Here is a 16,457-nt window from a genome sequence, read left to right as displayed (position 1 = left end):
ACAAAACTATATATATATTACACACATATAATATACAGAGATAAGGTGGTACACATGCAATATATTTATACATTTTATGTATAAATATAGCAGTTGTTTTTTGCTAAACTGCATAAAAGAAGTTGCAAACATAATGACACTTGCCCTCATAGGGCATAGTTTAAAATCGTTTCCAAACACCTCAACAAAACAAATTCCTAACATGATTGTGTCCAGAGTGGGTTAAAAAAAATCTATCAATTACTATCTCCTGAGCTTAGCTTTAAAAGTAACCTCTAGTAAAAAAGAAGCCAAAACACAAAAACCCCTTTAATTTCTGGGACCTTGTTTTTTGTTTTTTTTTGGTTTGTTTTTAAGTTTATTTATTTATTTATTTGATTTTGAACTGTGTTGGATTTTCATCGTTGCACGCGGGCTTTTTCTAGTTGTGGCGAGCGAGGGCTACTCTTTGTTGCGGTGCGTAGGCTTCTCATTGCGGTGGCTTCTCTTGTTGCAGAGCACGGGCTCTAGGTGCGTGGGCTTCAGTAGTTGTGGCACGCAGGCTCAGTAGTTGTGGTGCACGGGCTTAGTTGCTCCGTGGCATGTGGGATCTTCCCGGACCAGGGCTCGAACTCGTGTCCCCTACATTGGCAGGCGGATTCTTAACCACTGCACCACCAGGGAAGTAGCTGGGACATTGTTTAATCTGAGTATATGGAGCCATCTGACTTACCACTAAATAATTACTGCCATTCATAGTAACCTATAATTTTGTTGAAATTTTCCGATTTGGTAAAAACAAAGGTTAAGTAAAGAAGCTTACTGGATAGCTGAGACCCAGGCTTTTCACGACTGGACTGAAAAGATGCTCAGCTGAAGAGCGACAAATAATATATCCCTGTCAGTGATGCAAAACTGTTCTTTGTAGTAATTTTGAAATAGTATGTTTTATATTTTTTTAATTGTATAAAAAATATATTTTTACTTAGCTAAAATATGGTGATCTAGGTTTGTGCCAGATGCCCATTAAATGATTAACAAATGTTGAAACTCTAAGAAACACTGAACAGAGATCATCAGATTGATAACTTGAAGGAAAAAAAAGCAAAGTTAAAGAACTCTGCTTGAAAACAAGAGTCTCTTTTCCTGACCCCAGTGATGGAATGAGGGAAGCTGTTAGTTGATAGGGAGGGAGCAAAGCCAGCTCATGACTCAGTAGATAACAACCACTTAAAATATTACAAATTCAAATTCCCAGCTTTATTTCTATTTAAAACTAAATGGGTCAAAACTGTAAATTAACATGGCACTCAGAGGCTTATTGAGTTATAAAATTATTCTACCTCTTAAGTAATAGAAAAAAACCCCTGCTGTTTATCTGGAATGTACAAGGATTTGGGAGTTTGTAGTTACAGAAAGTTTATATATATAGTGTTTCAATTACTAATTCTCAAAGAATTAAAACATTACATACTATATACTATTATACTATAAAACAAATATACTTAATGTGAAAATTATACTGAGCATACACTAATCTTTCTTTCATGATCCATAAAGTACCACCCTTAAAGCCAAGGGCATATTAACCATGAATTAATGTAAGACATAATCCTGAATTTAAAAATCTTTGTTCACAGTGTTATTTGCCTGGAGTTGTGACCTGTCCCAGCAGATTTTAACTTTGCGTGTGCGTCTCTTTTAGGAGGAGTACCACCGACGCAGCTTCATGGAGGTGCTCTCCCCCAACGTGTACAGCAGCAAGCTCTGGGAAACCTCTGGACACTGGCAGCATTACAGTGACAACATGTTCACCTTTGACATTGACAAGGACACTTTTGCCCTTAAGCCCATGAATTGTCCGGGGCACTGGTGAGTATTAAAAGTGAAGCAGATCTGTGCCTATAAGCGCATAGCAGACTTCCTCACAATTAGTCTTTAATGTTATTTTGCTTTTTGGAACTAAGTGATTCCTTTAATCTGAAGAGTGGTGGTTAGAAATCATCTTTACCAAGTTATTTCATTCTAGAGAATAAATTTACTTTTTAAGATATGTTTGACAGGTGTGGGATGTTAGCTGGAAACCATTTAGTATTTTGTGCTTCTCAGAGGATAATGTTACATATCAACTTTATAAATTATTGTAATATTTCTCTTCCTAATAGTAATACACTTCAAATATACGTATTTGCAGAACATCTAGTTCTTACATACTATTTGGGTTGATTGTAACAAGAACAGTGAGGTCAAAATAGGTGACTGGGGGCTTCCCTGGTGGCGCAGTGGTTGAGAGTCTGCCTGCCAATGCAGGGGACACGGGTTCGAGCCCTGGTCTGGGAGGATCCCACGTGCCGCGGGGCAACTGGGCCCGTGAGCCACAATTGCTGAGCCTGCGCGTCTGGAGCCTGTGCTCCACAACAAGAGAGGCCGCGACAGTGAGAGGCCCACGCACCGCGATGAAGAGTGGCTCCCGCTTGCCGCGGCTGGGGAAAGCCCTCGCGCAGAAACGAAGACCCAACACAGCCATAAATAAATAAATAAAAAATTAAAAAAAAAAAAAAATAGATGACTGGATTTCATTGTTTCTAAGTTGGCTTTACCCTTGAAATTGGGACGCATCTTATAAATGTTATCTTAACATTATGCCATAATTTAATTAATGGTTATTTTCTTTCTTAGTGATGTATAAAATAATGGTACATCTTACAATCAAGGTTGTCTTAGAGTCTGTGAAAGAATGTAATTATCATAAAGTTGCATGGTATGCAAATGCAACCTTGTAAGAGTAGCAGATTTTACAATTGGAAGTGAACAGATACAATTCTCCACAAAAAAATATCCTAACTATTGTAGCTTTGTATCATCAATTACATGGTTTCAGGTAAATTTACCTTAGAAGGTAACTACTTAAAACAAACCTCTGAACATTGAAGAAAGCTCTTTGCCCTTTTCAGTAAAGACTGAAAGAAGTTCAACTTTATGATGGCAGCATGTAAAAAATATATATTTATCTTTAATTTTCTAAAAACTGTTTATGTAAATATTCTATAACCTCTTTTTAAAAACAGAAGGTGGAGGCTAACCTAGTGCTTTGCATGCTCTAAAACACCTGTATTAACAACTTCTTAACTCAGTTTCCCATTGGGTACCAGTTGAAGCTGTGATTTCAATAGAATTAGAAGAAAGCTGAACACAAGTAGAGAATGCAATTTTGTATTTTCATGTCTTAGAACAAGGAAGAGCAGGACCGCAGTGGCCTAGTGGTGATGGGATATGGGAGCCAGGGGTGCTTCCTGCAGAAGAGAGGCCTTTCATTCAACAGAGAACATTAGCCGAGTGTTTCCAGTGCTGGGAGCTGGAAATGCAGAGGTGATTCAGACGCAATCCATTTCCCCCCGGAGCTCATGAGCAGAGTGGGGAAGGAACAGATATATAGACAGTCAGTTATAAAAATAGCAAGACCAGTGTCAAAATTGTGGCAATTCCAGCTGTTCTTGGAGCCTGAGGCAAGCCTGACTAGCCCTTCTGGGGGAGTGTCCAGGGCTGCTTCACTTAAGAAGTAGCCTTTGAAATGGATTGTAAACGGTAAGTGGATATTCCCTGGGTGAATGAGAGTAGGGAACAGCATTCTGGAGAAGATAAGAGGGTTCTTTCTCAGAGTGTGCAGTGATGTAAATTCAAGGTTCACTAATTCATGGGAGAAGAATTTTTGTAAAATTGGTGATCTAAGAACCAGAATAAGGTGTTTACAAATCCTGAGGCATTTAACTGTACCTTATTAACATCTAGATCATTACATAATCTTTTCCATGCTAAGGAAAAGCTGTGTGCCATTGTGTCTTTTCTAGTCTGATGTTTGCCCATCGTCCACGATCATGGAGGGAAATGCCTATTAGATTTGCTGACTTCGGAGCTCTTCACAGGAATGAGCCGTTGGGAACTTTGAGTGGCTTGACCCGCGTCAGGCGCTTCCAGCAGGATGACGCTCACATCTTCTGCACTGTGGAGCAGGTAAACGGGGACACAGGGGAGGCGTGGTCAGCACAGGTCCCATGTGCTGCCTTGGACAGATCGCTGAGTCTTTCAGAGTCACTGTGAAATGTGTTGTTCAGTCTAGTCTCTGAGGGCCCATCAGCTCCACCATTTTGTGATTCTCTAATTTGGGTCATATATCAGTAATCTCATGACATGAAAAAGTTTTTTTCGAACATAATTTATTTTATTATAAAGGAACCTAATTCTCTGAAAATTCGAAGTTCTGTTTGATGCTATTTAAAAATTTTTAACAATCAATCACTGACAGAAATAAAAAGTAAAGATAATTTTATTATTATACATTGGAACATAAATCATATTGTTGTTTATCTATTTTATGTAAAGTAGTGTGTGTCTGTTAATCCCAAACTCCTAATTTATTCTCCCCCTTCCCTTTCCCCTTTGGTAACCATAAGTTATTTTCTGTGTCTGTGAGTCTGTTTCTGTTTTGTAAGTAAGTTCATTTGTATCATTTTTTAGATTCCACATATAAATGATATGATTTTTGTCTTTCTCTGTCTGACTCACTTCACTTAGTATGATAACCTCTAGGTTCATCCATGTTGCTGCAAATAGCAATATTTCATTCTCTTTTATAGCTGGGTACTATTCTGTTGTGTGTGTATATATATATGTATACACACCACATCTTCTTTATCCAATCATCTGTCCATGGACACTTAGGTTGCTTAAATGCCTTAGCTGTTGTAAATAGTGCTGCTGTGAACATTGGGGTGCATGTATCTTTTTGAATTAGAGTTTTCATCTTTTCTGGATATTTGTCCAGGAGTGGGATTGCTGAATCATATGGCAACTCTATTTTTAGCTTTTTAAGGAAGCTTCATACTGTTCTCCATAGTGACTGCACCAGTTTACATTCCTGCCAATGGTGTAGGAGGGTTCCATTTTCTCCACACCCTCTCTAGCACTTATTATTTTGTTGACTTCTTGATGATGGCCATTCTGACCAGTGTGAGGTGATACCTCACTGTAGTTTTGATTTGCACTTCTCTAATAATTAGTGATGTTGAGCATCTTTTCATGTGCCTGCTGGCCATCTGTATGTCTTCTTTGGAGAAATGTCTATTTAGGTCTTCTGCCATTTTTTGATTGGGTTGTTTGTTTTTCTTGACATGAAATTTATTATTATTTTTTTAAGTTTCCTGCAATTTTATTAACTTAAGTACATTAAGTGGACTGTTTTAAGGGGGTTTGTGGAATTTTGGATGTGTTTGTTTTTCAGTATTGCCTAGAAGTTAGTGTTTACTTTTTCAGGTTTTCATGTTAATTCAAATTAAAATTGTCATGCAAAGGACCACTATCAAATGGTTTGACCTAATAGACAGTTATAGAACCCTCCAATCAATAACAGCAGAGTACACATTCTTTGAAAGTGCACACAGAACATTTACCAAGGTAGACCATATTCTGGGCCATAAAATGAGTCTCAATAAATTTAAAGGGATTCAGTTTGTACCAAATACGTTCTCTGGCCGCAGTGAAACTGAAGTAGAAATCAATAACAGAAAGCTATCTGGAAAATCTCCAAATATTTGGAAGGTGAATCATACACTACTAAATAATCCATGTGTCAAATAAGAAATCAAAGGGAGGGCTTTCCTGGTGGCGCAGTGGTTAAGAATCCGCCTTCCAATGCAGTGGACAAGGGTTCGAGCCCTGGTCTGGGAAGATCCCACATGCCACGGAGCAGCTAAGCCCGTGCACCACAACTACTGAGCCTGCGCTCTAGAGCCCATGAGCCACAACTACTGAGCCCGCGTGCCTAGAGCCCATGCTCCACAACAAGAGAAGCCACCACAATGAGAAGCCCGCACACCACAATGAAGAGTAGCCCCCACTCGCAGCAACCAGAGAAAACCCGCGCACAGCAATGAAGACCCAATGCAGCCAAAAATAAATAAATACATAAATAAATAAATTCAAAAAAAAAAGAAATCAAAGGGAAATTAAAAAATATTGTCCAGTTAACCCTTGAACAACACAACAATATCAATAAAAACCAAAGGCTGGTTCTCCTAGAAGATCAATAAGATTCATAAACCTTTAGTTTTGTTGGAGAAAAAAGAGAAGATACTAATGAAAAACATTAGGACTGGGGACTTCCCTGGTGGTCCAGTGGTTAGGATTCTGCACTCTCACTGCATGGGGCCCGGGTTTGATCCCTGGTAGGGGAACTAAGATCCCACAAGCTGCATGGCGCAGCCAAAAAGGAAAGAAAAAGAAAAAAAAATATTTGGACTGAGAGAAGTGACATTACTACAGATCCTATAGATATTAAAAGGGTAATAAGGCAGTATTATGAACAAGCTTATGCCAGTAAATTTGACAAATTAGATGAAATGGACAAATTCTTTGAAAAACACAAACTACCAAACTTTACTCAAGGAGAAGTAGATAATCTGAGTAGCCCTGTGTTTATTAAAGAAATTGAATTGGTAGTTAACAACATTTCCACAAAGAAAACTCCAGGCCCAGAAGGAATCACTAGTGAATTCTACCAAACACTTAAAGAAGAAATCATACCAATTCTACTCATCCCTGCCAGGCATTAACAGGGATCTCCCCACACCCACCCCGTAATGTCAGTGGAGACTAAGTGGGAGCCTGGACTTCCACCCTCACCTGGCAGTCACAAGGTGCCTCTTCCACTTCCTGCTTGAGCGGAGAGACAAAACTTCTACTACCACTCCACAGTAATGAGGCCGTGCACCCTGGGGGTTGCTAAAGGCCACGTGAGGAGCAGTACCAAGATACCCCTGCCTCTCCCAGCTGAGGTGTTATCAGAGGAAACCTACTAAGGTGCAGAACTCCTACTCACCCAGCAGTAATGAGGAGCCTCTGCCTCCCTTGCGGTCCCCAGTGGGAAACCCAGACATCTGCTCCTGCTTTGCAATAACCAGGCAGTACTGCTCCCTCCCTGTTGGAGCAGAGTCAGTGGAAGCCAGCTAAAATGAAGAGTTTAAATAAAATCCAAAGTCTTATAATATCCAAAATATCTAGATTTCAGAAATCAAAAATCAATCATCACGTCAAGAACAAGGAAAATCTCAACTTGAATGACAAAGGGCAGTGTAGGAGCACTGATGTGGACATGGCAGGGATATTAGAATTATCTGATGAGAATCTTAAAGGAGCCATCATAAAAATGCTTTAATAAGCAATTACAAGCACATTTGGAACAAATGAAAAAATAGTCTCAGGAAAGAAATAGAAGATATAAAGAAGAACCAAATGGAAATTTTAGAACTGAAAAATGTAATAACCGAAGTATTCAGTGGATGGATTCCTGAGCAGAATGGAGGAGGCAGAGAAAAGAATCAGTGAACTTGAAGACACCAGTAGAAATGACACCATGTGAAAAACAGACAGAAAAGAGACGGAAAGAAAAATGAACAGAACCTCAGAGACGAGTGGGACTATAACAGAATGCCTAATATTTATGTCACCAGAGTTCTGGAATAGTTCTGAAAATAGTTCTGGAAATGTAGGGTGGAGGTGAAAAAGTACTCAAAGAGGTAATGGCTGAAAACTGGCCAAATTTGGCAAAAAACATAAGCTTACAGATTCAAGTAGCTGAGAAAGTCCACACAGGATAAACCCAAAGAAATTCACACCAAGACACATCATAGCCAAACTTCTGAAAGCTAAAGAAAAAGAAAAAAATTTGAAAACAGTGAGAAAGAAATGATACCTTACCATTAAGGAAAAAAAAAAAAAAAACAACAAACAGATTTCTTATCAAAAACAAAACAAAACAGAGGCCAGAAGGAAGTGGCACAGCATTTTCCAAATGCTGAAATAACTGTTAACCCAAAATTCTATATCCAGAAAAAATGTCTTTATGGAATGAAGGTGAAATCAAGACATTAGACCTACCTTAGAAGAATGGCTATAGGAATTTCTCTGAAGAGAAAGGAAATGATAAGAGTCTTGGAACATTAAGAAGGAAGAAAGAACAACTGTAAAAGTAAAACATGGTTAAATACAATAAATATTCCTTTTCCTTTTCCTTTTTCTCTTGAGTTTTCTGAGTTGTGTTTGACGGTTGAAGCAAAAATTATATCACCACTGGGGAAACCTGAGTAAATGGTACCACGGTCTTATTTCTTACAAATGCATGTGAATCTCAAAAAGTTAAACTTTAAAAAATGGGCAAAAAGATTTGACCATTCAAATGGTCAAAGAATATATACAGAAGAAGATACATATCTAAGGAGATGGCAGATGGCAAAGAAGGACATGAATGATGACAGATGACAGATGGCAAAGAAGGACGTGAATAAGGGGTGCAAAATGATCAGTCACTAGGGAGATGAAGATTGAAACCGTAAGGAGCTGCCTCTACACCAACTAGAATGGTTAAAACGTAAAAGGCTGACTCTGACACGTGTTGGGAGTGTGGAGGGGATGGACTTCTCACGCACTGGTTGTGAAAATGGAAGACAGCACAGTCACTTTGGAAACCAGTTTGGCAGTTTCTTAAAAAGTGAAGCAGAGACTTCCCTGGTGGCGCAGTGGTTAAGACTCCACGCTCCCAAAGCAGGGGGCACGGGTTCTATCCCTGGTCAGGGAACTATATCCCACATGCATGCTGCAACTAAAGATCCCACACACCCCAACGAAGATCACACGTGCGGCAATGAAGATCCTGTGTGCCACAACTAAGACCCAGCACAGCCAAATAAGTAAATAAATAATTTTTTTCTTTAAAGTAAGGCACACACCTACCATATGTCCCAGCCATCTTACTCCTTTTCCTTTTCCAAGAGAAAAAGAAAGCACATGTCCATACAAAGACTTGTCCACACGTGTTCATAGCAACTTTATTTGAAATAGCCAAAATATAGAAACAGCCCAATGACAGGTGAGTGTATAAAGGAACAGTGGTATATCCATACAGTGGAAAACCACTCAGCAAGAAAAAAGAATGATCTATTGATGCACACAACAGTATGAATGAATCTTGAAATAATTCTACTGAGTGTAAAAAGCCAGACAGAAAAAAGAGCAAGGGCTGCATGATTCCACTGATGAAAATCCCAAAACCTAATCCCTGGTGACACGCAGATCCTTACTTGTCCCCTCTCTCTACGTCTCTGTTTTTGCTGCCCCATCTCGTCCGCATTTAGATGTGCTTGTCTTTCTCCCTGTTAAGGATGCTGTCTCTCAGTCTCACAGCCCTGGCCCTGCTCTTCTCACCCTGCGCTCTCTGGCTTCAGTGCCTCTCCTACCTCCGCTGCGTCTCAGCTGTCTCCCCTGAGCTCCAAGCCCTCCAGGGGCTGGGGGACGTGTCTGCTTGGCCATCACAAACACCCTTGCATTGATCAGGCCCAGGTTGGCCCCTCTACTGCCTTTCACACCACGTACTCCTCCTCTCAGCGATGCACCAGCACCCTCTCCATGGCCCAGGCCAGGAACCCAGGTGTCCTTTGGTTTTCACTTCTCATGTCCAGTTTATCACAAGCCCTATTGATCACCCTTCTTAAATATATTATTCTTGAATAAGTTCATTCATTCCTGAATTCCCAGCATCCAGCACAGTGCTGACAGTATAGGCAATTACTATCTGTTAGTGAGCGAAACGCATCCTGCAAACGCATCTGATTCCCTGCATTCCAGCCGCTTCTGTTTCAAGCTGCCATCCTCTTGCTCCTGAAGGATCCCAACAGCCTCCTAATGGGCTGCTCTTCTCGTCTTGCCAGTCTTTTTCCCGTACTTCAGACAATCACATTGAACTGTGTTAGTCCACTGCTGAAACCTCCACTGGTTCTCCATTGCTCTCAGGCTAAAAAGTGCAGACATTACCCTGGCTTTGAAAGCACTGCATTTTCTCTGGCCCCGGCCTGCCTCTATCCTGACTGTCTGCCATGCTCCCTCTGTGCCGTCTGTCCCGTCACGTGCAGCTTCCCGCGGCTGTCCTGCCCTGGCCCACTCCTCCACTCCTGTGGAGTGTGTGGCCCACTTCTCCATCCATCCTCTCCTCCTGAGGAAACATCCTCAGTGTTTCCTCTGCTCCGGGAGCTCCTGCCCTGCCTCCGTGGAGAACGCTTAACCTCTCCTCTGGCTGCAGCTTGGCCATCACTTCCTCTGGACAGCCGCCCTTCCTCCTGTGTGGCATTGTGCACGGAGAGGTACCCTCGCCTGGGTCTTCGCCCAGCCCTGCGCTGGACCATGGGGGCCTCCAGCAGCCTGTGTGCATTGGCACCTGGCGGGCGTCCCGTGAATATTCGAGTAAGGAAAAGACAACAACCCGAACAGTGCCATTGACTATAGTAAAAGCACGCTTTATTTCTATCTGACAAGAAGAATGTTTTTTAATGCCATAAATAGGTTTAAATTTGGTGTTATTTAAGGTTTTTCATTTGCTCTAATTTCAGATTGAAGAAGAAATAAAAGGGTGTTTGCAGTTTTTGCAGTCCGTTTACTCAACATTTGGCTTCTCCTTTCAATTAAATTTGTCAACAAGACCTGAAAACTTTCTAGGGGAGGTTGAGATATGGGATGAAGCTGAAAAGGTACGGAGAAACAAAGTGTTACCCTTCATTTTTGTGAATATGGAAAATACCTTGCATGAGGATGCGATGCTTTGCAATGGAAATTTAAAATTGGAAGTTCTGGGATAAATGTGCCCATTGTAGAATGTTGTTAATCCAGTTTTCTTCAAAACAATGATAAGAGCAGTACCTTACATTTGCTTCACACTTTAGTTTATATCAGGTTTTCATTTATACTCTTTTCAGTGCTGGTCACTAATAACCAATTTCATAAGTTTTTAAAGAAATTCTCTGGCTCCTTCTTCAGCAGCTCTGGTTTGGCCTCTGCCACTGGAACTGACGTAGGTCCATCAGCTCCTTGGAGCTGGATTAACCTCAAACCTCTCTTGGGGGCTTCCCTGGTGGCGCAGTGGTTAAGAACCTGCCTGCCAATGCAGGGGACACGGGTTCGAGCCCTGGTCCGGGAAGATCCCACGTGGCGCGGAGCAACTAAGCACGTGTGCCACAACTACTGAGCCTGCGCTCTAGAGCCCCCATGAGCCACAACTACTGAGCCCACGTGCCGCAACTACTGAAGCCTGTGCTCTAGAGCCCTCATGAGCCACAACTACTGAAGCCCACGCACCTAGAGCCCATGCTCCGCAACAAGAGAAGCCACCGCAATTAGAAGCCCGTGCACGCAACAAAGAGTAGCCCCCACTCGCCACAACTAGAGAAAGCCCGCGCACAGCAACAGAGACCCAATGAAACCAAAAATAAATAATAAATTAATTAATTAAAAAAAAAAAAACCTCTCTTGGGTTCCACTTTCCCAGAGTTGCAGTGAGTCATTAGATCCCTAAGAATATTCCAGCCCCTCCCACATAAGCACAAGCAAACTGATGTGTCCGAAGCCCAGCATGTCCCACAGTCTAGACACTAGTGGTCTTGGGAGCCAGAGACCTGGCATGCGTGGGGCAGGACAGACAGCAGGGAGAAGAGGTGCCGGGCAGTGTCCCCAGGCCAGGCCTGGGAGTGGCGGTTCCAGCTCTGCCCAGACGTCCCCTCTTCCCAGACCTTGTGTCAACCCAAAGCTTTCTTGGCCTCGGCCCCTCCCATCAGGCCTTCCTATCCTGGTGTCCCCAGGGAGAGGACAGAGCAGTGGACGCAGTGACCTCTGCTGTATGCTCTTCCCCCAAACCTGGCCTTTCTTTCACTTTTAATTCCCTGGGAGCCCCTACTATCGCTGTTACCTGCTGTAGCAGGCCCTTGTTTTGTCTGAGAACATGGGTCACAGTCTCTTCTCCCTTCAGGAACAAAGTCGGGGGAGGGCAGCTCCAGCTTGTGAAGTTCATCTGTGAAGGTGGCCTTCCCAGCCCTGAGCACAAGGGAAGCCTCTTCAGGAGGGTTGAGTCCCTGAGGGACCCCCTGGGGTCTGGCCAGGAGCAGCTCCTGACCTGCTCTGACTGAGGCCCTGGAGGAGGCTTTTTGGGTGACGCTGGCCTGGCCCAAGACACCACCACTGCTTTCCTTCCCTGTCGGGCGCTTCACTCCCAAATGTCTCCCCCCTCACGGCTCCAGTGTGCTGGGGCGATGACGGGAGTCTGGCTGCTGTTGTGACAGTCTTGTGGCCAGGGCCTTAGGGATGCCTGGGTGCTTCCCAGAGAAGCTGTTTTCACAGGGAGTGGCCGGAAGACTCAAAGAGCCCTATCACTAATGCTCGTGTGCACACCCCGTCACCGTCAGTGTGGAGCGGCCTCACTGTGAGCTAACTTGGGTGACTTTACGTGGCTTAGTCTGGAGACCAGAGTGGGCCTCCCGCTTCCACAGCCTCTGTGTCCCAAGGGGCCCTGCCCACCAGCTGCAGGCACAGAGGTGGGGGAGAAGCAAGAGCGAGTGCAAGGCCTGTCCCCCGGTCTTCTGAGCACAGAGTGCACGAGGAGCAAGGCCACATCTTGCTTGCCTATTACGGCGTGGAGGCACCTCCTGAAAGGAGCTGGAGAGAGTAGGGCAGAGGGGGCCTGCACCGTGGAAGTGCCCAAAGTAGCCCTCTATCACTTACCTGGAATTCAGTGGAACAGTTTAGTAAGTTATCTTTTTTCTCCCCCAATTAAAATGTGTATGTTTCTTGAGAGTAAGCACCATCTTAATTTTCTTTACGTAGTCCTTGCTCAGTAGTTTATTGAATGTGAAAGAGGTTCAATAAGTATATGGTGATTAAGTAATGTTCTCTTCTTATTAAAAAAATAGCAACTACAGAATAGCTTGATGGAATTTGGGAAACCATGGAAGATGAACCCGGGAGATGGAGCATTTTATGGTCCTAAAGTAAGTAGGCCATATGCTTCAAAAAAAGTAAAATTTAAAAGAAAAATAAAACCTGTCTCTAAGCAAACATCATTTAATTTACAGATTGATATAAAAATCAAGGATGCTATTGGCAGATACCATCAGTGTGCTACAATTCAGCTGGACTTCCAACTGCCTGTAAGATTTAATCTTACATATGTTAGGTGAGTGATTGAATGTGATAAATAATGTAGGCCTCATATCTTAATTATTGTCATTTGAGCATTAGCAGTACGGAAACAAGCGTCAGTGAATGTCTGTCTGTGTGCAAGATACTCAGTATATATTTGTTTACCTGCTTGTAATCTAGTTGGAGGTCAGCTTTAGTTTTCTGGTTAGAGCTATGAACAAAGGACGTGGAAACATGACCCAAACAGAGAAATCTCCCTGAGGCAGAGGGAGAGACTTCAAAAAGGGCTGACCCTGGGTCTGTGTCTTAAGGATGATATTTACCAGGGAAAGCAGAGGAAAAAAGGCAGTTTCATCACTGCAAACCAACAACTTCTTTAAAAAATTTTTTCGTAACTCACAGTAAAGTTGACTTTGTGTGTATATGTGTGTGTGTGTACAGTTCTGTAAGTTTTAACATCGTATAGAGTGGTGTGCCCACCACCACGATTGTGATTCCATCAGGCAAGCAAATCCCTGTGCTGTTCCTTTACAGTCACACTCTCCTCCCACCCCAGCCCTGGGCAGCCACTGACCTCCTCTCCATCACTTTCCCAGAATTCCACACAAGTGGGATCATACTGTATATCACCTTTTGAGGGTGGCTCATCCTATCAAGGGTGTGCATGGCATCAATGTGACTTGTCAGCAGTGATGTAACCTCCATCACTTGGTTAAAATAAAGTTTGCCAGATTTCCCCACTGCAGAGTTATTGTTATTCCCTTTCCATAATCTGTTTTTTGGAATTGAGATTTTCCTGGTGATGAATATGCTGAGTAGTTTTGAATTGCATCCCAGACATTGTTAATATTATATTGTGAGATGCTGGGTCTTGTTTAAATCCTAAGGGGATTGTTGACTTTTTAGCAGTCATTCTGCCTGGGCAGGTTCAGGCTGTAATTTCTAACCCGCCTTCTGTGGTTCCAACGTCAGCTCAGTTTTCTGAGCCTATACAGTCGGCCCTCTGTATCCGTATCTGTATTCATATCCGTTAAGCCCATGGATATGGAGGGCCGACTGGGCTCACTGTACCAGCCATTGTATATAAGGGATATGAGCATCTGTGGATCTTGGCCTCAGCGAGGCCTCCTGTCCTGTGTGCACCACCCAGGGGCCAAGTCCCACAGTCCAATTCTCAAGCCTTTTATGTGCTGTTAGGGTCGGATCCAAGCATGTGCAATGAGAGGTGAGGCCAGCCGAGCTCATACACCCCTTTATGGGGCAGCTCTTCTGCGCCCCCTGCTCTCTGTATTTCCTGGACACTTTTTGGTTCCCTGAAGTCCCTTTCTGTAGTCCTGTGGCCAGAACGCTGGGCTTTAGCTTCCCTGCTCTGCATGCTGTTTCCAGGGCTATCTGTGTCAGAGGCCAGGCATCAGGAGGCCAGCCAGAGAGAGAGAGCACAGGGATTCACGTACGCTTGGGATCACAGCTGTTCTGGTCGGAGAGAAGGATCCCCTTCCTTGGAGTTTTAGGTGCCTGTTTAGTCTCTGTGCCACTGTGGGAATGCTGGGGGCTGGAGGAAGAGAGGAGAAAAAAGAAACAGAAGAAAACTCCAGGACGTCCCCCACCCCCACTTTTTCTGAAACTTAGCAGTTATTTTCTGGCTCTTGGCCAGAAAGTGAGGATTTCTCTTGAAGCTTTTCCTGTCTGCACCTGGTATGTATTCTTGCGTGTGGGCTGTCTTTGAGTCCAGGCCACACAAACTGGAAGACAAAATGACAAAAAACTAAGTGCAGTTTGGTGGCACTTCAGATTCTGGCCTTCTTCGGCAATCCCCCGGCACCAGTCACTCCTCCCAGCCCTCGGGTGGCTGTTCTACATGTTCTCTCCAGTGTCCACGTCTGCGTTCAGCAAGAGAGTCAGGTGTGGCATGCTTACTTCATTCTGCCTGGAACCAGCTTCTTTTTAAAGACCATTCCACTGACTTGAATTAGACAAAAATCACAACATCATTTCTTTAAACTCTCCTCTTCTCACCATGTCCAGTTTTAGATGTGGTGTTAATTAGATAATGTGTTGAGATCTCTTTCACTCAAGATTATTAATTTAAAAAGGAAAAATTATTGGCATATTTTAAGTCTAATAATTTTTAATAGAATATTTTCCTAATAAGATTCTTATAATAAATGAACAACCACCAATTTCCCAGAGTGTAGGATTTTATGCAGTGATCTCAATGTATGTTCAACCAACAAAAATTTTATTTTGGATTCTCCAACTTGTGTTTTGATTAATGGTTATAGAGCTACACTCAGAGTTACATCCTGTGAGAAGGTAAAGAGCTGAAGAATAGTTGAAGTGTTCATACAGGGAGTTACATCAGGACATGAGAATAATAAAAATTCTCAAAGGTTAAAGGGGAAAGCACGGAACTTTCAAGAATAAATTCAGGCCTTTTGGAAAAGATGGTGTCTTAAGTTCATATTTGCAAAATCATCTTTCCCCAGTAACCTACCAAAATGAACAAAAAGAATTAGGGGTAGGGGGACTTTATGCCAAAATAACCCAACTAGTGCAACAAAATTTGAACATTACTAGCCATCCAAGGGGGATGTGGAGGAGCAGTAGATCAGGCAAGCCATCCACCCATCCATCCATCCACCCATCCATCCATCCACCCACCCAGCGACCCATCCACCCACCCATCCACCCACCCAGCAACCCATCCACCCACCCACCCACCCATCCACCCATCTACCCATCCATCCATCCATCCATCCATCCATCCATCCATCCATCCATCCATCATCCTAGGTGTTGTGTGGACAGTGGGGACTGGAAAGCAGAAGTGGAAGCAGTGGTCTGTAGGCCAGCTAAGAGATGATGACAGAACATGGTGGCAGTGATACATAGAGATGAGAAAAGTGGAGGTATTTGGGGTATATTTTGGAGGTAGAACCAATGCGATCTGTTTGTGGCTTAGATATGGGGGGAGAAGAGGGAGGAGCAGCGAGGTCATCACCTTGATCAAGTAAGTTTTTTACCCAAGAAAGCAGGGGTGGTTTGGGACTTCCCTGGCGGTCCAGTGCTTAAGACTCCACACTCCCAATGCAGGGGGCCTGGGTTTGGATCCCTGGTCAGGGAACTAGATCCCGCATGCCACAACTAAGAGCCCGCATGCCGCAACTAAAGATCCCCGTGTGCCGCAACTAAAGATCCCTGTGTGCCGCAACTAAAGATTCCACATGCCGCCAGGAAGATCCCGCACACAGCAACCGCAGCTAAGACCCAGGTGCAGCCAAATAAATAAATATTAAAAAAAAAAGAAAGCAGGGGTGGTTTAACATTACGAAGCGTATTGTCACCCATTACCTTCAACAGCGCTGAAAGGCATTGGATAAAGTGTAACATTCATTCCTGTGAGAGGAACAGAAATAAAGTTTCCTGTAATGGTAAGGAGTATTTATTAGAAAACAACAATAACATCTCGA

At 43.1% G+C, this 16,457-nt stretch overlaps 1 protein-coding gene across 6 annotated transcripts in view; it reads left to right on the top strand.

Annotated features, from left to right (window-relative positions):
* TARS3 (threonyl-tRNA synthetase 3) overlaps nucleotides 1–16,457 on the top strand; it is a 51,643-nt gene that overhangs the window by 26,778 nt on the left and 8,408 nt on the right. For all 6 annotated transcript variants that reach the window (XR_005018747.1, XR_005018748.1, XM_036843354.1 and 3 more), the window contains 5 exons: nucleotides 1,685–1,851; nucleotides 3,828–3,990; nucleotides 10,413–10,550; nucleotides 12,759–12,836; nucleotides 12,921–13,021. Coding sequence is in view for 4 of the 6 variants with exons in the window: in XM_036843354.1 (XP_036699249.1) it covers nucleotides 1,685–1,851; nucleotides 3,828–3,990; nucleotides 10,413–10,550; nucleotides 12,759–12,836; nucleotides 12,921–13,021 (647 nt within the window). In the remaining 2 variants the exon portion in view is untranslated. The remainder of the gene's footprint in view (nucleotides 1–1,684; nucleotides 1,852–3,827; nucleotides 3,991–10,412; nucleotides 10,551–12,758; nucleotides 12,837–12,920; nucleotides 13,022–16,457) is intronic.

Source organism: Balaenoptera musculus, chromosome 2 (genome assembly GCF_009873245.2).
Source record: "Balaenoptera musculus isolate JJ_BM4_2016_0621 chromosome 2, mBalMus1.pri.v3, whole genome shotgun sequence".
Classification (NCBI taxonomy): Eukaryota; Metazoa; Chordata; class Mammalia; order Artiodactyla; family Balaenopteridae; genus Balaenoptera; species Balaenoptera musculus.
Note: the sequence above shows the minus strand (reverse complement) of the source record. Positions and strands in the feature narration are given on the sequence as shown.